General features: G+C 39.4%; 1 protein-coding gene across 3 annotated transcripts in view; it reads right to left on the minus strand.

Moving 5' to 3' along the window:
• Positions 1-22754, minus strand: part of CYP19A1 (cytochrome P450 family 19 subfamily A member 1) — a 38133-nt gene extending 15379 nt beyond the window's left edge. The window contains exons 1-3 of one of the 3 annotated variants that reach the window (XM_048867587.2): positions 22558-22754; positions 5985-6150; positions 4006-4156 (exon numbers count right to left, since the gene is read on the minus strand). In XM_048867587.2, the coding sequence (XP_048723544.1) occupies positions 4006-4156; positions 5985-6126 (293 nt within the window). In that variant the 5' untranslated portion in view covers positions 6127-6150; positions 22558-22754. Of the gene's footprint in view, positions 1-4005; positions 4157-5984; positions 6355-6378; positions 6480-22557 lie in introns of those variants that run through there. The other 2 variants (XM_075133092.1, XM_048867588.2) reach the window with 2 other exon arrangements.
• Positions 22755-24185: the final 1431 nt, after the last annotated feature.

Here is a 24185-nt window from a genome sequence, read left to right on the forward strand (position 1 = left end):
CGGAAATTCAACCAGAGTAAAGAGTGGAGATGCATAGAAATCTATCGGAACATAGACTTTGCCATACTGTCTCTGACAATGGCCAGTATCAGCTGCTTCAAAAGCAGATGTAAAACATTTGATGGCAGTTATGCAATAACATGTCTATAATGGAAATTGCTTCTTCACCCTCAACAGTTTTCGGTTGCATTTCATTTTGAATCATGAGGATTGATAACCTTTGTACATTTTTAATTTTGTTACATAATTCTAATGTAATAGAGAATGATGTTCTTATTATTCCTGTGTCTCATCCTTTAGTGATTTCTGTTAAGATTTGTTCCTCAATAATCTCTTATGGCAGGGAGTTCCACAAGGGATTGCATGGGAGTACAGACTTGGAAACCTTATATATACTCATTACCCTTGGAATGTGGTGGTGTGTTTTATTCGTGGAGAGTATTGTGTTTAGGAAGGTTGAGTCTGGTACTGAAAATACAACCCCCTACATCTGTTCACTAGCCCCAGACACATTAACAGAGTGAGATTTTCTAGGTTACCAGTTGAAGTCCAGTCCAAATAACTGGAAATTGTTATAATCTAACAGCTTCTCAGTGACCTAAATGAAATGAGTTGGTGTTCCCGAGTGCACAGGCTTTCACATCTTAAAAACTACCAGCACCATTAGCACTAATTGGCAATAGGAAAAATTAAATACAAACAAAACAAACATACCCAAAAGTTTTGGAAGGGCTATAAATTCTCATGCTTCAGAGCATAAGCCAATCTCCATTAATGTGGGTTAGGAGCAAACCAAAGTAGTGAGTATTGCTAAGGAAACTCTCTGGTCACTTAAATCACATGATATTTATCTGTTTTCTAAGTAGATGATCCAGTCTTTATAAACTGCTGTTGCTTCCATCCAAAATGAATGTACCTGTTCTCTTGTGAAAAAACAAATGTTGTGCTGAATGTAAAGATTTTGAACTATTGACCCCATTGGAGCTACTGACTTGCCACAGATAATTGTCCAAACTGAAGTTTCCTTTTATGCAGGATATGAATGTGGCCATATTTTAATCTGATTTGGAATTCAGCATAATGGTTCTGAATTTTCTCTCTACTTTTCACTCAGCTCTCCTTAGGACCACAGTCATATTCTGATCATTTTGACAGGCTCAATTTATAAACTATGGGACTGCAAAACTGCATAGCCTGTCTTTGAGGGATTGAAATGTTCAGATGTTAGATCCCATGAGTCATAGCAGGCATATACTGCCACCTACGCATTTTATAGCTATTTGATCATTGGCAAACCGATGATGAAACCACAAATATACATGTGTAATAAAATTCTGCTACCTGAACATAAACACTACCCATTGGAGAATAAGGGAAGTCTCTCACAAGGATGCTCCTTAGAGACGAATAAATGTGACCTCAGTCTTCCAGTTTCATAGGGCTCAATCCTGCAAGGTTCTGAGTCCTGTGGACCATTAGCTGCTTTGCTGGGTCAGAGCCAGAGTGCTCATTGCTTTGCAAGATCCAGCCCATAGTGCGCAACATGCATCACACGATTCAGTGCCTGGTCTAACTATGTACCCACGGTGAATGCACAATATAACAAGGACCTTGCTTTACCAGTATATGGTAGTTAGTTACATTACAATTCTTTGCTTTCATATGTTTAATATAAAATTACTAATTAATTAGCAGAGATTAGAATTACTCATATATATAAAACCAAAGAAGAAATATTACAAAAACAAAGTATGTGTCAAAAACAACCCTAAATAAATAAATAACCCTAACACCACCAGAATATACCCTCCTCTTTTTCTGTTAACCATGCTTATTCAATTATCACACTCTGGCAAACTGGCCTCCATCAGCATTACTGCTTTAGAACCCAATTTCCTGTAGAGGGAGCTAGCTGCTTAGAAATGCTGATCCAGTGGCACAAACTGATCAGATCAAAGACACCAAAGAAAGGAAGAGTGAGACTGGCAGAGATCAAACAGTCAGCCACTTTTCATGCCACGCACGCTTCAGAGACCAAAGTCTGAAATCCTTACTCAGTGTTAACTGAGACAAAACTCTCATTGGAACTCATGGCCTGAGTGAAGACAATGGAGTTTTGCTATTGCCTTTAATGGGGCCAGAATTTCACCCAGGGAGTTTTGCCTGAGTAAAGATTGAGTGAACACTAAGGACTAGAGTACGGGGTAGAGCAGAGGCAGACAATCAGAGAGGAATTCTGCTTCAAGGATTCTGCCAGGGGATTGTGCTCAGAGTTGCAACCCTTCAGGGAGTGCAGTATATTCCCCCGTGTCCCTACTGCCCTGCTCTCTTTCCCTTCCTCCCCACCGCTCCTGGGCGTCCATTGTGGTGGATTGTGCAGGGAAGGAAGAGTCCCTGTACTTCCATGCGCGCAGGGAGTGGAATGACGACAGGCCCATCACAGATGTGCAATCATGGGGAGAGGCTCCCTATGCTCTTTTCCAACCTGTACACTCACCTAAGTGCGGATTTCAGGATTTATCCCTGTCTGAGCAGAGAGAAAAAATAAAGGTAGCTATTAAAATTGGGCTGGATTTTGCTGATGGAAGCTATAAAATCATATTTCATAACAATATTATGCAATCAAGGCCTGGAGGAGACAATGTAAATTGTATTGCAGACTCTGCAAATCCCTCTGTGCATCTGCTTTTAATCTAAGTGGAGTTGATGGCAAAAGTTCAATTGCCTTAAAGGGAGCAGGACTGTACCTGTATTTTTACAGAGCTCAGATCTTGCTGTTTAACTGTGACAGGCCCTAAGAACCACTGTGAATGCTCTATTGACATTGTAAAGGATTTTTAAATATTAGTTTTCCATGTCCTGTCGTGGTTTTTAAGTGAGAGGCAATCCTGACCAAAGCTGAGGTAATGACTGCACAGTCTGATTCATCTGCTGCATTGATTTGTGTATCTGATTATTTCTTATAGACCTGAATCAAATAGTGAAAGAGAGCAATAAGCAGTCTTTGCATTTACACAGTCTGACATGTTTTAAGCATTGTGTGGACATTAAGTAATTAATCCTCACTACCCCTATATCCAGTCAGGAGGACGGGTAGTATTCTCATTGTCATTACCAGTTAGGTAGAAACTGAGACAGAAAGGTGAAATGACTTGCCCAAATCTGTACAGAGTCAGTGATAGCATCAGGATTAGAGCTCATTTCCCTGGACTACAATGTCTTTCAACAAGCTGGCTCTGACTTTTATATGACTGACGTATCTGAATCCAGAGTAGTTAGAATGGCTAATCCAACAGTTGTTTTTGTTGTTCTTTATGTGTGGAAAAGACTTTATTAGAATTTTCATTTATGGAAAAATCCTCATCCTTATTACGAGTGCCCAGAACGTCCAATAAAAAAATCACTCCCCAAAAAACAAAACAAAACCCCCACCTCTATTGCAGTTAGTAAAACTACATGCTCCAATTCAGCAACATGTTTAAGAATATGTAATTTAAGCACATGAGTAGTCCCATTGATTCCAACGGGATTACTCATATTCCTGAAGTTCTGCATGTGCTTAAGTACCTTGCTGAATTGGGGCCATAATCTTCAGCTTTTACTCACATTTTGAGAAAGATCTCCATGAGGCTATATGAAATTAATTTTTGGCTTGATCCTGCAGGTTATCAATCAATGTTCTTATATAGTGTCTTATACTCAGTAGTCCTATTATAATTAATGCAGTAGAAGTGAGAGTAAGTGTTTACAGGATTGGGCCTTAGGGTCTGATCCTTGTTCCATTGAAATAAATGGGAAAACTCCCATGTACTTCAGTGGTGCAGGGCTAAGCCTGTAGTATATAAGTATTGACATTCAGAAGCTGCACACAAAAAGAGAGTCAGCAAGTAGCAGAAGATAGAAGATTTCTGTTAGTGAGAAACAATTTTGAAAATCATGAAATAATTCTAATATAGCAAAGTGCCTGGCAATGTATATTATTAGAGACAGAGAACAAAGATTTACTTGCTAATAATGAGTGTTTCCTCTCCACTGATCCAGACTCTCATAAATTCTCCATACATCTTATTGTAATAGTTGCAGGCATTGCCCACTCCCATCCAAAGGAATCTCCCATGTGAAATGAGGGGACCAATTCCCATACAGAAACCAGGCCCTAAGGAAAAGGTTAAAGAAAAATATGACTCTTAACAACTGATTAGAAAATATATCAGTATCACTCTTTGCCAAGGATCCTTAACAACCAAGTCACAGAGTCTATTGGACATTTGATTTCACATAAAATTGGCTTATGCAAACCTGATATGGAACACCTGTATCTGCAGAGTTGGTAGTTTTATATCCACAGCAGCTCGATCCTGAGCCTGATGTACATTCTGTGTGCATGTAATAAGCTAGACTCTGAACCTTTTTCTGATACTTCAAGCCGATGACTATGGGGTGGTTTTCATTTAGAGGTATAGTGGCTAGGTATCAAGGCAAAGGAGTAAGAAATAGTTCAAAGAATAATGACATCATACTATTGTTTATCCACTTGCAAATTTAACAAATAGTTTTAGTGACAAAGGCCTTTTTTAGACAGTAATATCACCTACAAAAGTCAACTTCCTAGCTTTCTTTTAATATAAAGAATAGTAAATGAGGAAAATACAGTTTTAGAGGATTGGTTTGTATAAGAGCATTCTACTCAATGAGTTTATGGAAAGTAACATTCTAATGCAAGAGGTCAGAACGGAATCATCTAAATTTAGTCAATGGTTATGATTCTGAACTGAGTTCCACCAGTGTAAATCTAGAATAACTCCATTGACTTCAGTAGAGTGATTCCAGAGATGCACTAGTGTAACTTAGAGCAAAATTTTGTCCCCCAGGGGAAAAAGTGTGGGGGAAGAGTCTTAGAATGGCTAAAGGAACCTGTTCTAAAGGTACCCCCTCTGTTCTACGTGGTCAGTCTAGTCTGGCTTGCCTGCTGTAATGTCTTGGGATTTGTTCAGAGACATGAAAGAAAGCAAGTAAAGTTCTTACAGAAAAGTTTCACACATTATGTTCACAAGATGTACAAATACCTCAAGATACTAGCCTTTATGAACAGGAATCAGAAGCCAGGGTTATTTAACTGTAAATTTAAGGCAAATGAATGCTGTTATCTCTCCTGGTTAATCCCATAAAGCTGGACTACATAACCTTCTGCAAACGCTTTTCCAGTATTCTCTGAACTCTCCATGAATAAAGGTTATTCAAAGATAGTTTGCCTGGGTCTCCTCTCAATTAGTTTTACTCAGGTGTAACCCCATTAACTTGAATAGCTATTCCTTATTTACACCAGTGCACTATGTTCCAGTTTATGGAAATGTATTATCCTGTACCTAATGGAGAATAAACTGAACAAGTGACATCTACCTAGCACCTGAAAACCGATCTACACCTGAAAACCTAGCAACAAGGGTCATCTGAATGGGAGGACTTTTGATGTTGGTCCATAAGGGGGCTGTTCTTTAGTGTCAGATACATGGGAAAAGGTGGGTAACCAAAAAGCTCCAAAATGACCCCATCCCCTAAATTAGGCTTGTTTCGAGCAGAAAGCATCTTCCAAAGCTCTGACGTTTGCAACTGTAACAAAATGTGAAGCTCTAAAACATCCATGAAAATAATCCAGACCATAAATATCTAGGCACCATGCTTAAAATTATATACTATTATTCTATCATATGCACACAAGGAGAGATCTGTTCTGAAGAAAGTAAATAATGTGATACTTTTAGCTGACTAAACAAACTTTAGTGCACAAAGTAGGGGGCAAATAGGGCACTTCAGATTTTTGTTTTTCTTAGCATTAAATCTCTCCTATATTTTATACAACATATTCCTTCTGTGTTTCCTTGATATACACTTATTACCCATCACTCCCCTTTTTAGCATAGTGTGAACAACCAAAAAACCCCTTTGTAGCATTTTGGGGGATACCATGTCTAAAATCAATTTACCTGGTATTGATGTTTCTTCATAATTCCATATTAGGAAAAGAAAGCACATGAGGAGGAGTATGGGCACGGTGGCAGTTGGCATCACTTCTGGCACCACTCTGGTGATATTGTAATGCATCAGATTCAGGGTTTCCAGTATCATCTTTTCTAAGAAAGTCTACTTTGCCTTCAGGGGGAAAAATATGGAAAGAGGCAGAAAGTTTCAAAATGCTAAGACACCTTTAATCGGTACCTTGCAACCCCTTTGCAAGTCCTGTAACTGAGCAAATTCATACCAGTAGTAGCTTTGTTTTATAATGAGACTGGCTGCTTAGACAAGACAAGCTAAACCACAAGTCAAAACAGACGTACAGCAGATTTACTTTTTGCCCAGAAATAACAAAGCATTTCTGACCTTGGTATTGAAGCTCAGGTTCCTTTGGATGCTTTGGCCAATAGACCTTTTATCTTTGATATTGCCCTTGGCTGGCCAACAATGACGTTAACTCCAGACAGAGTGCCAAATTTCTAATCATAATAAAAGAAATTAAACTCTCAACACATATGGAGGGGTTGAATGAACTCACTTGTACTCTTTTATCTAAGATACCTACCTTTTTTCCCCCTCCATGTCACTAGCATTTGTGAATGTCCTTGGGTTTCCAAAATAACCAAGTATATTTCCCAGTAAACAAATGTAGCTTGCCCTGGGTAAAAATTAGCAGGCATCTGGATAAAAATTATATTGGGCTTTATTTTTATCTGACACTGAGTGTTGTAATGCTTTGCCTTTCTTTACTTTTTTCAAAATATTTAGTAGAAGAGTATAGTACTTGTCAGACCAGACCATAGATTCATCAGGCCTAGTGCCATATTTTCTCTTTGACAAAGACCAATGCTTGACTCTTCAAAGGAAGTCAAAAACATAACAAACCATGCTGTAAAAAAGGGAGAAGAAGGGTTCCTTGCTGGTCCCTGCAGATGTTAAGTTATGTCATAAAGCATGGTATTTGATTGTCCCTGTGGAGTCAGATACTGTTATCTGTATGAGGATGATCATGCAGCGGGGTGGGGGAGCATTGTCCAGCTTGCCAGGGAAGAGGGAATAGTGCTTTACGTGTGTGTGTGTGTGTGTGTGTGTGTGTGTGTGTGTGTGTGCATGCGTGGGGGGGGGTGCGGGGTGCTGCAAAAAGGGGGAGTGGGTCAGTGTGGTGACACTGACTCATCCCCAAGGACCAGAAGGGTTGGGGAGTTGAAAAGGGACAAGCACAGCAAGAGAAGCCCCTTTTCCCCTGGACCAGGTGGTTCAGCACCCACCCACGCTCCCTTCCCTTGAGGCGGCGAAATACTAGGTTTGGTCGGGACCTGCTGTGGGCATCATGCTAGCTGCTCCTTCCTGGGGGGCTGGGCAAGAATTTTTCCCTCACCACCATATTGGCCTAGGTGGAGTGGGGGGCTGGGGTTTGTCTTCCCAACAGTGGGTTCAGGGAGAGTGAGTAGGGAAGGGAGTTAGGCTATGACGTTACAACTCATTATGTAGGTGTGGGGTGGTTGTGCAGTGCACGGAAGGGATACAATGACCTCATAAATGGCTTTGTAAAGGACATATAAAGGAGGTGTTGGTTAAAGGAGCAGAATGAGGGAGTTCAGGGCTCCTATGACTGCTACAGCAGGAAACCAGCCCCTCTTTCTTATAGCCCACCTTAACCCTCGTTTGTGGGTGGTGGTGGTAAGGTCCCAGCAATGGGTTGGCTGGGGGACCTGGATGGAAAAAGGGGGGGGGGGGCTGGTGAAAGCCTGCCAGGTAGATATTGAATGAACATGGAGTTACCTGCATTGTACACTTTCATCTGCTGGGTAGTCCCAGACATCTAATAACAAAGTCGTGGCCTGATTAAAACCATATCAAGTGTCTCCTGTCCTTCTTTTGGTATAGCCAGACAAGAGATGTTTTACAGCTTGTTACTGTGCAATACATTAGATTAGATGAGTAAAACACCCTTTTAACTCTGCTCTTACAATAACTGTCTATTTGTGTTGTTGCCTAATCACTTAATATCTAAGTTCCAGGGTATAGGTACTCAGCATGTCCAGGTACAGCTGTTCTAGCTATTTCTTCCCAATAGTTTGTGTTTTCATAATATTTATCTTGAAACTTTCTCTCATATTGTGCTTTTATTTATTGTGTGTTTTTGTCTCGTACTGTAGACGAATGTACTACCATACTCAGTTAGCATTAAGAGTATTATTATTATTATATTATTGTAGTGCACAGAATGTGCTAGCTGCTTTACAGAAAACAAGAAGATGAGCTTACAATCTAAGTAGAAGATGTACAGAATACAAACGAAGGATGGGGCAGGGAAGTAATGATTCAGAACCTTATGAATTGAAGTGTTGCTACAGTGTTTTGGATCATTACTGTGAAATACTTGTAGCACTTTTTAAAGAAAATGTCTTACTGTAAAACAAAATGCCAAATGACCCTTTTGAAATATGTGTACTACACTGATAGGTACTTGGATCTCTTGATGCCTTTTGTACCTATGGATGCTCCTATATCTTACGTTGCTTTACTGTTGTCCTCTCTTGCATGCTGGGAAAGCTTTGTGGATAAAAGCACAGGAGATCAGAGCTATATTTGTTGCTTTGTCACAGCCTTACCAGGTGAGTCTGGCCAAGTCACTTGACCTCTTCAAAATGCAGGTAATTATACTATAGTTATCCACAAGGTACTATGAAGACTAATTCATTAATGTCTGTAAAGCGTTTTAAGATTCTGGGATGGTAGTATAATTGTATTCTAATTATTTTTGTTCTGACTTCAACAATGATTTTGATGTTAACAATATGTGGCTCCATAGTAGCAAGAAGGTAACTGCCTTAAAGATTATAGATTTCATATATGGTAATGGAGATGTCTGCTTTTATATGACCGTAAAAGATAAGCATAGAAAGTGCTGCCTATGAAAAAGTTTGCTTTCTTCTACAATTCAAGAAAATATACCCTGAGAACAGGGTGTGCGTATCACCGCTGTGTATCTTTGCTCTCTGGTAAATTTAATGGACTGTGATTTAAAATAAGTACCATTGACATGCCCCTATATCTGCTGCAGAAGATGAAGACAGCAACGGAAGTTTTAAGAATGCAGTGGAGATGCAGAAACAGAGGTTGAGAGTCCAAAGTAGCCCCTAGTGTCCTTTCTGACCCCCAAGTCCTCTCCTCTGGAACCTTCATCTCCTAAAAATCCAATCCCTACTGTGTAAGACATTACGTCTCCAATATGTCTCCAGTACATGTATGGGATGTGATAGATTAAATCCTGGATTAACATGAATCCCATGACTTTTACTATCACCTTCCCAGAACCTAACTCTAGGGACTAGATTTTCAAAAGAGCTCATCACAAGGGGATGCAATTGGATGCCGAGCTCTTTTGAAAATCTGGTCATCCATAGGTTTCAGAGTAGAGTGAGCTGTAGCTCATGAAAGCTTATGCTCAAATAAGTTGGTTAGTCTCTAAGGTGCCACTAGTACTCCTTTTCTTTTTGGTCATCCATAGAGGCTTGTTTGTCCTGGTGAACCTGGTGTTTCATTGGTTAGTATTAAATGAGTGTTTTAATTGGAATTGGAACAGGAATCCAATTTCCCCATAAGAATGAATGTAAATAGTGGGGGTTACGTTCTAGGGAAATTTTTTTTGCCAGTCAGAAGACATTATATACATATACAGTATAAGTTTTAAATAACTGTAAACAAGCAATTTAATACTGTACTCACCAATGATGATTGTGAAGCTTGGTTGAGGCAGGGGCGTAGTGGGGTCGGAGTGTGGGGGTTTGCCCCATTCCACCTGCTCGGCACTCCTGCCTGGGAGCAAGGTCGGGGGCTTGCCTGATCCCTGGCTGGAACGCTGGGCAGGCAGAATGGGGCAAGCCCCTGCGCCCCAACCCCATTCCCCAGCAGGAACACCAGGCGGGCAGAGCGGGGCAAGCCAAACAACGTTATAACGGAATATTGTGTGTCTTTAAACGAGGATATTCTGTAATAGATCAGCAACCTAATAACAAAACAGTGTTAACCAGGACGACTTTAAATGATGAGTTACTGTACTTTCAAGTTAAAAGTCTCTGGCATAGGAGAATGACGTTGTTCAGTTCCTTCATCCATAGATGTATGTTTCCCCAACCTATCTGCTACCCCAAATACTACGTCCTAGAAACACCATTGCCCACAGCCACCACCCAGACAGTGAGATAACAAGTATCTAAATGTTTCCTTGTAGTACATCTGTTGTTTAGAAAACAAAATATGGGGCCAGCTCAACAGCTTAGAGGCAGTTCTGTGTGCTACCAAACAAGAGACCTACCCTGGGCTCACTTTTTCACTCCAGATTGTTGGTCCAGCGCATGATGCAGTTGAGGAGCTTATCTCCCAGATGAAGGTTTAGGCTTGTGTCACTTTTGTGACCTGAGCTAAAGGATAGGCAAAGTGAGGGGCAGTATGGATAGTGGTAAGAGAAGGAGATGGTAGGAGTGGGGAATAAAGAGAAAAACCAGGCTTAATGCAGGTACATTTTTAGAGTGGTCTTCCTGGGTGTCAAGCCCGAATGAAGCCGTTGACAGTCGGCTTTTGGAGGTTTGTGTGTTGCAGAGAATGGAGCTATCACAATTTGTGAAATGCAGCTATTGTGACTGCAGTTGTGTGGGATCTGAAAAACTTGAATGGAGGAAGTGGCTAGTAATTGAACAAACAAATTTTTAAAAAATGCAATTGTTTTCACTGCACAATGATATTTATATTAATGACAGTAGTGCATGATTGCAAACTAAAAACAAATAGAAACACCTAGCACTCTTACTTGAAATTGAGAGATTAATTAGAAACAAGTTTGGGTGCTTTATGTGTGTTACCACAATATCTGGATGCAAGCATGCTTGAATGTATAGTGTACCAATGGATGAGTTCCTCCATTTTTCACCTAGTCTCCATCCCTTTCCACCTGCTACATCACTTCATGAGCCTACAGTCTCCAGATGGTAGTATGTACCAAAACAAAAATAGCACATCTGTGTGGATTAGACATGGAGGAAATGAAGGTGTTTCTTTTCAGAAATGCCAAAATTTTAGCCATATATAAGCCATATATTCATTACAAATTCAAACTCTGCGACCCTGCTTTTCAAGGGCTGCTGGTCTCTCCTACCAACCTTTGGCAGCCAGTGAACAGCAGATTCTTTGTTAACCTGCCAGTGAAAATTAATATGCTACATTCCCTTAGCAATGCAAAACATGACATTATTTTTGTCTTGTGGTGGGTTCATCCTTTGCCTCTGTCTTTAGTAATCCATGGCAAAAAAGGCAGCAAACAGAAATAAGTGACAGCACATTTGGATGCTACAGCATGGAATAACAGCTGTGCAAAGGCCCATACATACAAATATTTCAACTGCAGGCTCAAATGCCATGTGAGGGTCCTGAGCACCTAGCAGGAAGTACTCAACATCTTGCAAAGTTGAACCCCAAAGTATCTTCCAGGCAATCCTAGATTTTGAACATGTTCACAGCTGGGATTTTGTCCCATTGTAAAGATATGGACCAGCTGCAAAATTCAGACCAAGAAATCGATGCAGACTTCAAACCCCTCCAAAATTCAAGGATTATGGGGGTTTGAGGTCAGACTACTTCTAATTTTAACACTTATTCTTCTGTCAGAATAAAAATTGCACCTCTCTGATCCTTTGTGCGGTGGCATGAAGACAACTCAGTTACACCTTGTCATTAGTTTGAATTTTACACTGAGGACTAACTTATTTTGGATGGGTGAGCATTGATGTTATTTTTCTACTTTACTAAGACACAATCTATTTCAGAGTGGCTTGAGAAATAAAATGGAAAATTACAGCTTCTTTCTTTTAAGTGTTACGCTTCACAATATGTGCTTCAGTGTTTAAAGGTGTAACTTACAAACCATCAATCAACACTGATACAAACACATTCATGTGTTTAACTTCTTGTAATTCAGCCTTTTTCCATGACTCTCCACTTTCTACTTTTAACTGTCATTCACTTCCCTTTTTCAATGAGTCATTATATTTCTAGATAATAAAACCTGTTGAATGTAAATGTTTACAAATAAATGTAACTTAAACATACTTGGCCTAATTCTTATTTACACTAAGACCTTTTAACATTATTCTGCCTTAAAGTTATGGCCCCCTTTATACTACCAGAGTGGTGTAAAGGACTCTTAGGGTATGTCTTCACTGTAAACAAAAAGCAACAACAACAAAGGTGTGTTCTTAACTCAGGTTAGCTAACTTGGATTAAAATAGCAGTAAAATGAGGTAACTCAGGTTAACAGCTTAAGTTATAGTTTATAAGAGCGCCTTGGGTTGAATTTGACCTGCTAATCTGCTTAAAACCCAAGTTGCTTTGTCTTCACTGCTATTTTAACCTAAGTTAGCTAGCCTGAGTTAAAAACACACCTGTACTTTGCAGGGAAGACATACCCTCAGTGTAGATAACAATCATAGAATCATAGAAGAATAGGGTTGGAAGAGACCTCATGAGGTCATCTAGTCCAACCCCCTGCTCAAAGCAGGTCCAACCCAACTAAATCATCCCAGCCAGGACTTTGTCAAGCCAGGCCTTAAAAACCTCTAAGGATGGAGATTCCACAACCTCCCTAGGTAACCCATTCCTGTGCTTCACCACTCTCCTAGTGAAATTGTATTTCCTAATATACAACCTAGACCTCCCCCACTGCAACTTGAAACCATTTCTTCTTGTTCTGTCATCTGCCACCACTGAGAACAGCCTAGCTGCATTCTCTTTGGAACCCCCCTTCAGGTAGTTGAAGGCTGCTATCAAATCCCCCCTCACTCTTCTCTTCTGCAGACTAAATAACACCAGTCCTCTCAGCCTCTCCTCGTAAGTCATGTGCCCCAGACCCCTAATAATTTTTGCTGCCCTCCGCTGGACTCTCTCCAATTTGTTCACATCCCTTCTGTAGTGAAAGGACCATAACTGGACACAATACTCCGACCTCAAACTCTTTCATAAAGAGAACAGATTTCACTTACATTTCTTAAATATATTCTCTCGTGCACAGAAAAACGTTGGTCCTAGATTCAGTGAGTGTTAAGTGCCCAAATTTGCAGGTTTCTATTTTTTATGTCTATTTACTTTAAAAAAAAGTTTGTTGTGAGGAGAGAGTGGGATGATATTTATCCATAGAGAATCACTTCAGCTGAGCCATCATGCCTACCAAACTGCTTATACTCCTTCCTGTATCTGCCTCTCCTGATGACAGCCATATGTGGTCTCACATCAGTGTTATTCTAGGAAATAATATGGATCTGATGCAGAAGAGTTTATTGACAGACAAACTTGCCTAGATAATAGATCTTGCTGCAAAGACTCTTATTTTCTTGAATTTCTATTATATATCCTTTGAATCTTTTGATAAAAGACTTAGAAACTTAACAAAACCAGGAATGACAACTGAATTAGTGACAGAGGCTTAGCTATTCCTGGTAATTTCTTCCTGGAATGTACCTTGTGTGTATTATTCCTTTCATGAATAAAACAGGTTGATTTGTGTATTTGCTAATGGACTGTGTCTTTACTTTACTTTAAGGAGAAAATTAATAGATTTTATATTTTCAGGGAGGCATGTGGTATATTGTAGATCAAATAGTTAGTGAAGTGAAAGGGGAAGCAATGGTGAAATTAGCAAAAAAAAAAAAGAAAGAAAAAGAGAGAGAGAGAGGGGTTATTGCTTTCACATCTTGATTTTTATTTTGAGTAGAAAATGCTTCAAACATGTTAATTCACTTTGCCTGTATCCTGACTAGGAGACAGCCTTAAAAAAAAAAGTAAAAGTCAAATACTGGGGGGAAGTGCATCTCTATTCAAGAGAGAGGGTTTTGTGAGACAGAATGTTTCTATCATTGCGGAGCTATGAGTGTTTACTGCAAGTTTCAACTGCTGCTAAAGTATTTGCCACCAGAGGTCGCTGTAGATTATAAATCTAAAAGGTCTGTAATCAAGTATATTAGGAAACTTCTAGACTGAACTGAATTCCTTAAAATAGATGTTGCTGTGAGTGATTAGATGGGCTTCAGTCAAGCATAAGAATGTCCAGGTTTTAATGATTTTTGTTTTTTTCTCTCAGGTTATCAACGTTGTAAATGTATACTTTTAAAATAAAAGTAGGGAACAATAATCCTTCTCACCTGGCTCACAGAATGTGTGATGGCACAGGCCATGAGGTCAGAACTCAGTGTGGTACACTAAGTATTGAGGAGTTTATGATTCCTCATTGAGAGAGAGGTTAACTAATCCCAGAAGGTTCTTTACAGAGTCAGTCTTGCCTGTAGGAATTTTCCTCCACTCCTAACAGCGAATCAATGCTTCAGGGGAGGGGAACGTTCCATCCTTTATTCCAGGAAAGGTTTTAAGCCTCCTTGAGAAAGTATAGCTACCTAGTTAAAATTATAAGTCATCAAGAGTTTTGCAGAGTAACATCATCCTCACAAATGACTCTGGCTTAGCTCAGATCAGAGTATTTTCTCTGAATAGCTGGGGATAACAAATTCAGATATGTTTATTTAACTGTACACAGGTTTTACAAAAGTGTAACTCCACTGACTTCACTGCTGATTTACCTTGGTGTAAGTGAGGGGACCTCACTTGACCTCACTTGTAATTGTATAGTACTTTCCTTATTCTAGGGGTAAATCTTACCGATTGCCTGCTTTCATTGCTAGTTTAAGGTTGAAGGTTTCATTCAAATAGCAAAGGCTCAGCCATCCAATTGTGAGTAGACACCTGCCAAAAGCTGTGTGTTGCACATTACATGTTCATCTCTGGCCAAAAAATTATTCTGTGGATGCTGCTTAAATGTGATATAAAGAAAGAGCTAAAGTGGAGAGGAACCAGGGAAAATGAAGTACACCTTGACTGGGAAAAAAGGAGTTAATTTCATAAATAAGGGAAATGGGTAGACAATCCCCATATAAAAAGTTTCCAAATCAATTCTGTTTTACTCCAACCAATAATATTCCAGTGCAGGATATTCATAAGGAATGTGACTATTCACATAAAGAGGATTTTTTTGACTGCTGTAGCAACAAGTTCCACACAGTTGTAGTGAACTCTATGACTATTCTAAACATGCTTTTTTAATAATAAGGCTGTGATGTGTTTTTCTGGCAATAAAATCCATAGCTTGAAGAAACTATTTATATAGATTATAGTTTGTCTGCAAGACTTGTGCAGAACTCCTTCAGCATTAGTGCTCTGATATGAACAATATGATTATAATTTATCTCGTTATGGGCATGATTTTGCCAGGTGCTGAGCATTATAGCCCAAACCAGAAAAACAATCATGCTGTAAACTAAGCACATGAATAATCCCACTGAAGTCAGTGGGACTTTTCACATGCTCAAAGTTTAAGCATGTGCTTAAGTGTTTTGCTAGATTGATGTCAAGTACTGAGCACCTTGCAGGATCAAGCCATGTAGCTTTTCCCTTCTGATTGCAAAAGGATATTGAATATGGCCATAGAAATTCCTCTGGTGCTATATGCAGTTTTTCTCTAATGCTGTAATTCTTACAAGATGTGAAGGAATGGCAATAAAAGAGTTCCTTCAGGATGTACCATGCACCTGATATCTGCCTATCACTCCTTCCTGATATTTTTTTGTTTTCAGAAGTTCCATGATTTCTTATTTCCCTTTTTACTTGCTTAATAGTGAGTCCATTATGACAAAGCATACACCTTGCCATAAATGATGCTATCCACATTTTCTTGCATTTTGTAATAGGATGTGCAGTGCTACCTTCCAAGAGTTACTTGTTTACATTTTTCTACACCAGAAAAAAGACTTTTTTATTTTGGTCCATATAGTGGGGTTTTTGGGTTTTTTTTTGGAAAATCTTCATTCCACATTAGAAAAAGAAACACAATTCCCTAATCTGCACATTTAACCATAATTAATACCCAATGCCTACAGTTAACTCTTCCCCAATGGTTTCTAGAGCTATAGTCAGCACATCTAAAACTAGGTCAGTCACATAGATCTGACTTTTTAATCAATTTTACATAAAATCATTAGGTTATATTCCAACATCTTAAAGATGTTGCAGGTTTGGTGTCTTGTAGTTAATCCTGCAGTATTTGGCAGAGTATGAGCTCAACCAAAGTCCCCCCAGCAATTCCTTTAAACTTTCTTTTTTTCTTTGAAAAATTTTTTGGAGGGAGTAGAGGCAAAGTGGGTGAAGTAACCAAGACACAGGGTCTTCATTGAGGGGCTGAGATGGAGCGGGGGACTTTATACTGGACCTCTTTGCAGTCTGAGAGGAATTCAGCACTACTCTTGTTTAATGATGAAAGGGTGAGGAGTTTGGCAATTTATTGTGTTTTGGGGCAGGTGAGGTATGAGAATGTGGGGGTATGTGTCACCATAGACAGTAGAACCTAGAGGTCCTAGTTGAGATCAGGGTCCCATTGTGCCAAATACTGCACAAAGACCTAACAAGAGACAACCACTGCCTTGAAGAAACTGTAAAGAGAGACAAAGATTATCTCCACTTTACAGATGAGGAGCAGACACACAGGGTAGGTTTAAGTGACTCGACCAAGGTCACACAGGAAGTCTGTGGCATACATAGCAATTGACCCCAGGTCTCCTAAATCCCAATCCAGTATTATAATCAACCACTATGTCTGTCAATCCTGGCAGAGAGAGAGAATTGCATGTGAATGGGTCTATTCTCTCTTTTCTTAGGACCCAGAGAGCCATATTGGGACAAGCAAGGATCTGTTGTCACTTCTGTTCAAAGAATACTAGAAGGTGGTGCTGGAGATAGGGAGGCAGTTTGGGTTTCGGTACTGTCCCTCAGGTGACATGTTTTTCATTTGATCACTTACCTTTGAGTGTCGGACTAAGAGTGGGGCACCGTGCTGAACTAGTTAGTTAATTAATAAGAGTGGGGTGATGTTGGGATGGGGGGACAACCAAAGCAAAAGGAAACGTGCCCTTTCAGTTGAGTGGATCCACCCTTTTGTGACACAGGTAACGTAGGAGTCTTATTGGATTCTTGGCTCTTTTATATGTCCAGATAAAAGTTGTAGATAAGAATATATTTTCCATCTTTGCGTAGCAGGGTGGTTGTTACCTTGCCATTATTATCCATGCTTTTGTCATCTCCTGTTTTGATTACTGTCATGTACATTGGGTTACACCAGAAGACCATTCAGAAACTTTAATGCAAAATGCAGTTGCCACTTGTCATTCAGGGAATGCATTATATCCATGTCCCAGAGACTGTGCTGGCTTCCGATTTCCCTCTGCATGATATTAACAAATCTAGTTTTGAGCTGCAGTGCCCTGCAAGATTTTGATCATAATAATTAGTATCATGTTTGAGCTAAAAATCCCTTTAGAAATCAAAGGGTAGGGGTTAGGCTTTTCCAATGAAGTCACTTCCCTCCCACCCCCCATTGGTGCTCAAGTTTGTTGACCTTCCAAGTAGTCAACCAATCTTCTCAATTAACTCAGGCCATTTCTGAGTGGTGGATTGGGAAGTATGTTCATTTTCATTATACTGGATATTTTAAAAAGTCCTATTGCTCATGCACGCAGAGAATTATAGGTGAACAATAGAAGTTTATTAAAAATATTTCACCAGCTGAAGCAATAGAGTCAAAGAATTCCTATTCACAGCCTCATAAATATGCACCTGATACAGCACTATTAGTAGTAAATCTTTTTTTCAGAGGATATCTAGAAAACAGAAGATGAGAGATCTGGCCTTAATTTCACTGTATGATTAAGTTTATTAGTAGTACCCTACCTATACACCACAAACACAGAGAAACAAGCACCTTTCCAAACCCATAGAAATAAATACATGAACAAACCAAAAGCCATCTGTTAATTTTATTTTATTTATAATACCTGTATGCATTCAAAATATCTTGTTAGTCATTGCTCCACCACCACATGCAAATTTCAAATCTATGAAAAAAAGAATTTGAATATAAGTGGTTACTATCAAACACCAATAAACATTAGAAACATAAGGAAAAGTTAAACAAACAAACCCTGTGAAATACAATCAGAGTGGAAAACTGTGAATAAACAATCGGCACAAGGAAAATAACGGGCTACAGTCTCTCCACTTCCAGGAGAGAATTTGACCCACTACTTCTGTGTCCTCCAGTCTTTTTGCAAACTCCTCCTTCACTCTCCACCATGCAATTTCCCCCATCTCCAAGATTTCAGTCACATTCTGGTATCCTGGTACAGCACTTCAGCTTGCCTGCTGCCCCTCAGCTTTTCCTTCTTCTATCTTTGCAACTTTAGTGTGTATGGGAACACTGCAAATCTGAAAGAGAAGAGAAGGTCATGCCATGCTGGTCTGACAGTTGGACATTGACTCAACAGTTATGGTTATTTTATTGTTCATAAAGTAAGAGCATTGTCTGCGCACATAAAGAACAGCTAGATAAAAAGCCTACCTACAGTACACAGATGTTTTGCAGGCAAATTCTACCATAGAACACCTTAGCAAAACTCCTCTACACAGTGACTAATGATCAAACAAGATACTGATTATCAAACCTGAAATAATATAAAGCTTTACTTACAGCCTGGGAAGAGCAAGATCCACAATTGTATCCCATCCTAGTCTCCACAGATGGTTGCAGGGGCCATGTGTAGCCTATTAAAGGTTACCAGTTGTTCCTGGGTCATTGGGATTGCTACTTTGATGGTGCATCTTGTTGATTTGTAGCTATACATCAAACGTGCGTTGTTTAGTTAGATTTCTGAATGGTGCCTATCTAAAACTCTAGGTACCAGTACAGTAATTATATTAATATATTCCTGGATCAATACAGAAAAAAGAAATACCCCACAGAAAAATGAAACCTTCAACCCCAGTCTTCACAATCACACCCTCTATTCCTATGTCAGTGAAAATCTGAGAAATTGGCTACGCATTGCAATCTGACCTGGAGAGCAGCACGTTAGGCCTCTGATAGAGGAACGGGGTAGGAGCGAGGAGAGAGTTCCATAACTGGGGACCTCTTGGGGAAAATGTGCTGCTGCCATCCTTTCCCTGTTTATACCAAATGGCTGTTTCTGATCAGCAAAGCTGCTTCAGCTATTGCTGCATCCGTGTCACACAGAGTCCTCAAGCTCCTTAAAGATCAAAACCCACACCTCTAAATGCATCCAGAAACTAACTGGAAGCCAGTACAGATTAGAGTATTGGAGTAATTTGGTCACTGTACCACCTGAAGTTTCCAAATGGTCTGATGGTGTAGCCCCATGTTGAGAGCATTGCCAAAATCTAGTCTTGGGGTGACAGCAGTGGGATCGTCTACAAGGAGGTCCACTTCCAAGAGGAAAGGTTGTACTTTTGGCCACTGCTTATACCTGGCTTCTTGGCAGATTATGGAAATGCCAATAAAACCTTCAGATTACAAACGTGACTAACAAAGAACAAGAAAACTGCCCTCGTAGGGGGGATAATTGTAATCTCTGTTTGGGTGCATCCCTAGCCTAGCAGCACCCCTCCTTCAGGCTTACCTGACAGAGCTTCAGCACGCTACCCTGCTCTATTTAGTGTATGTAGTTATTATGCATCTTTGGTCATAGTTGGTCACCATATGCCAATTAATCCATGTCTCCAAACATAGCAATGCTCCCTCCTTCCTCGTAATTCTTATAATTTTTTATGTGTATAAAATATTTGCTTAGGTAATACAGGTTTATCTAACACATTTATGTGACCCCTTTCTGTAGTATCTGAGCACCTTACAATCTTTAATATATTTATCCTCACAATACCCCTTTGAGGGAGAGTACTACATGCAATGTTTCCTGTACCCTAGTTGATATATATTCTATCTTTTGAACGGGTACAAACCTATGCAATGATTTCTCCAGAACAGGCATATTTTTGCAGACTGCTCTGTTGCTATATTATTTCAAGGAAATTTTGTCCTGATGCTTTCAGTGGGTTCTCTCCTGTGCAAATTGCCACTCCCCACCCCCTGAAAGAGCAGTCTCATTTTGACAGGGTAGTCCTGTACCCTGCAAGGTATTAAAATGGTCCCAAATATCTTTTGGGACGATGCAACAGGATAATAGAATCTCTTAACATTACAACACAATCACTGTGACCTAGAGGACAGTGTCTCTAATATGACCAAGGCCATGTGGATGCCTTGTTTAGTTGTGGAGCTGTGAAATGGCAGACTCAGTGTTATACCAGTATGAACTTAAGCCAAGACTTTCAAAAGTCACCAGTGATAATGGATGCCTCAATTCTTAGGTGGCCAACTTCATTTTTCACAGCATGGTTGCTCAGTGGTTTCTGAAAAATCAGGACCCAAGTTGGGCACTCAAAAACTGAGGCACACAAAATCACTAGTAACTTCTGCAAATTTTGCCCTAGTGAATTAATAGACCTGCCCAGTTATAGAGTGATGTTAGTTGCCCATAGTAAATGAGACTAGAAAACACACCTGCTTTGGGTAACTTCATAGCGAGTATTGCATCCACCTTTCTTTCATGCCAATCACTGTAGTACCTTGGGAGCTGTTATTTACCTTAGATCAAAATACAAGGGAAGGTTCACTACATGGTGTCCCAGTGCACAATAGGGCTCTTCATTTCTACAATGATCTGTGATTGATTAAATTACAATTTCCACAAAAAATAAGAAGGTTCTAAAATTAGAATTTGGACAATGGCCCTTTCTGAGATTTTAATTACATTCTGATGTATGATTTGAAAAATACCTTGCCAATTGTGTCGCTTTTACAATAGGACTTTTTGTTGCTTAGAGACCGAAGTAGTGTTCATGAAAAGTGGCATCCCCAGTAGAAGCTAGATGATGATTTTTGCATTGTACCTTTTAATCGAAAACACTGGATGATGCAGAATGAGAGTATATCAGTTCATGCTAGCCATCAGATTGAGACATATATACTAACAAAACAGATTCAAACATATATATTAACAATGATCTAATTTGTAGGGACACTTTCGAGGTTTTTTTTTAATTCCTGGTTTGAGAGTCTTGTAAACCATATTATTCCCATGTCTTGTCCAAAAGAAACTTTTAGGACAACTTAAAGTGCAATTATACCATCAAAAGTGACAGGAAGATTAGTGGAGAATGGATGGTCAGTATTTATCTCTAATTTCTATATCAAATTTGCTCAGTTTACACGTCAACAGCTGTTTTTCTTAACTGCTAGCAGCCCTGCAAACTCTACCTGTTATCTGAAAATCCAGCTGTGTTCTTTTTGCCTCTTACATCACCACTAGCAATATAGATTATGCAATTATAACTGAGCAGACAATTTAGTTTATCATATATAGAGAGAACAGAATCCAGATCTCTTTGTCATGATTATATGTCTACCATGGCAATACTAATAGTAGTAGAAACCTGTTTTCGCTGGTAAACAGATATGACTTTTAGAGATAGAGGGAGCTATTTTATTAAGTGGCATCACTTTTCACATAGCGACTTTAATGTCTGTAACCTCACCAAATGTTACCTAGGATATGAAAACCACTGCATATATTCCAATGAGTATGTTAATAAAATTTAGAGAAGCAAAAACAACTTTGGTTTGGAAATGGAAATAACAAAACTCATTTAGAATACAGTTTTTCCAGACATAATTTTCTGTTCAAACAACTGTATGTATCAGAAGTGGACAAGGAAGAAATTCTAGTAGTTTAAGTAAAGACAGATCCTTACCACAGAAAACACCAGTGGCCGTGAGACAATTAACCAACTCTCCAGATCAGTTATAGATGTGTAGTGTTCTACCCAATGCCTTCTTTTTCACCTCCATTTTCATAATTCTGACAGTTGATTTCTCCCTGCTATGGCTGTGTTACTTGGAAACCATAGTTTGCCCAATTCCAGTCATTTTCTGCTTAGCTTTACTTTGAGAATCCAGCTAACAGTTGACAATATCCATTCTCTCCCATATCTAGTTATGGAGCAAATCTTTCTCTCGAGCAGTGCATACGGACAGAGAAAAGGTTATTCTAAGTAGAAGGAACCCAGAAGGTACTAAAACATTAGACAGCGAGCATATTTCTTGCCCATGGAATTTGCACCAAAAATGCAAGAAGTTTGTAATTAAATACTTTTCATACTGTCTAAATGGTTTGAAAAGTTGAATGAACGAACAATTTCATTACTGCAATAGTTCTGCCAAAATGTGCTCCTTTTTTGAAAAAAAAGTGAAACATCCCATAATAAATACTTACAAAATGAGTTTCTATAATTTTGTTTTAAATTGCAAGATGTGTTTGAGTAAGAATGCTTTATACTGTAAGTCAGAAAACATGTAAAGAGCTATTCAGACATTATATCATTTACAGAAAGTTAGCCAGAATAAAGTAAGATCAAAACAACGCTAACATTCTAAAGATCAAAACAACTCTAAAATTAATCAAATAGAATCTATGTCTCTTTCACAGTTGTTCTAGCTTAATTTTTAAAGAAAAAATGCTAAAATATGAATGTTAAATAAGTTACCTGTGTCCTTTTGTTATTACTTCGTTCAGTTCCTGATGAGAGCTACCTGTGTTATCGGGTGTGCTCCTTTTAAAGATCAGAACAGGTTTTCTGATGACCACTCTGTGTGGCATCTCTTATGAAGGTGCTTCTTGTTGCTAAGAGATCAGTTGCTTAGAGATGAAGGTTTTTTGGTTTTTGTGTGTGTTTTGCAATAGGTTGGGGAAGGAAGGGTGTTAAAAAGGATAGCATAGTGAGGAATAATGGGATAACGTTAATTCCTTGAAAACAGGAGACTTTTAGAAACAAAGCTTCCTTACACTGAGATGTATTAAGCAATCAAATAATTTCCAGCATAAATGCGAAGAAATGGAAGCTGCAGTACTTTGGCTATATAAAACTGGAACGGACAAAACAATATAAAATGTGTTGTATGGAACATAGAATCATAGAATCATAGAATATAAGGGTTGGAAGGGACCCCAGAAGGTCATCTAGTCCAACCCCCTGCTCTAAGCAAGACCAATTCCCAGTTAAATCATCCCAGCCAGGGCTTTGTCAAGCCTGACCTTAAAAACCTCTAAGGAAGGAGATTCTACCACCTCCCTAGGTAACGTATTCCAGTGTTTCACCACCCTCTTAGTGAAAAAGTTTTTCCTAATATCCAATCTAAACCTCCCCCACTGCAACTTGAGACCATTACTCCTCGTTCTGTCATCTGCTACCATTGAGAACAGTCTAGAGCCATCCTCTTTGGAACCCCCTTTCAGGTAGTTGAAAGCAGCTATCAAATCCCCCCTCATTCTTCTCTTCTGCAGGCTAAACAATCCCAGCTCCCTCAGCCTCTCCTCATAAGTCATGTGTTCTAGACCCCTAATCATTTTTGTTGCCCTTCGCTGGACTCTCTCCAATTTATCCACATCCTTCTTGTAGTGTGGGGCCCAAAACTGGACACAGTACTCCAGATGAGGCCTCACCAATGTCGAATAGAGGGGGACGATCACGTCCCTCGATCTGCTCGCTATGCCCCTACTTATACATCCCAAAATGCCATTGGCCTTCTTGGCAACAAGGGCACACTGCTGACTCATATCCAGCTTCTCGTCCACTGTCACCCCTAGGTCCTTTTCCGCAGAACTGCTGCCTAGCCATTCGGTCCCTAGTCTGTAGCGGTGCATTGGGTTCTTCTGTCCTAAGTGCAGGACCATGCACTTATCCTTATTGAACCTCATCAGATTTCTTTTGGCCCAATCCTCCAATTTGTCTAGGTCCTTCTGTATCCTATCCCTCCCCTCCAGCGTATCTACCACTCCTCCCAGTTTAGTGTCAGTTTAGTATTTAGTAGAACAATCCTGAAATGGCAGCTGCATGACTAATGGGTCTTTTAAAGATCTATCTTATGTGACTTTCTGACTGTATACAGATACAGTACACATAACAACACATACAGGTTATAGTCATAATGATTCTTTTGAGGAATTGCATATACACTGCTTGTTTCTTTAAACTTCTGTTTTATAGTGCTCCTAGTTACTTGTATAGTTTTGGCCACCTTTGTAACTCTAATTTACCCTATGGAAGTACAAATGAGTTATTTTGCATTTGTTTAAGATGTTGCTACAAGACACACAGAATGCCCACTTTGCTTT

The sequence above is a fragment of the Caretta caretta genome, chromosome 10 (assembly GCF_965140235.1).
Source record: "Caretta caretta isolate rCarCar2 chromosome 10, rCarCar1.hap1, whole genome shotgun sequence".
Taxonomy (NCBI): Eukaryota; Metazoa; Chordata; order Testudines; family Cheloniidae; genus Caretta; species Caretta caretta.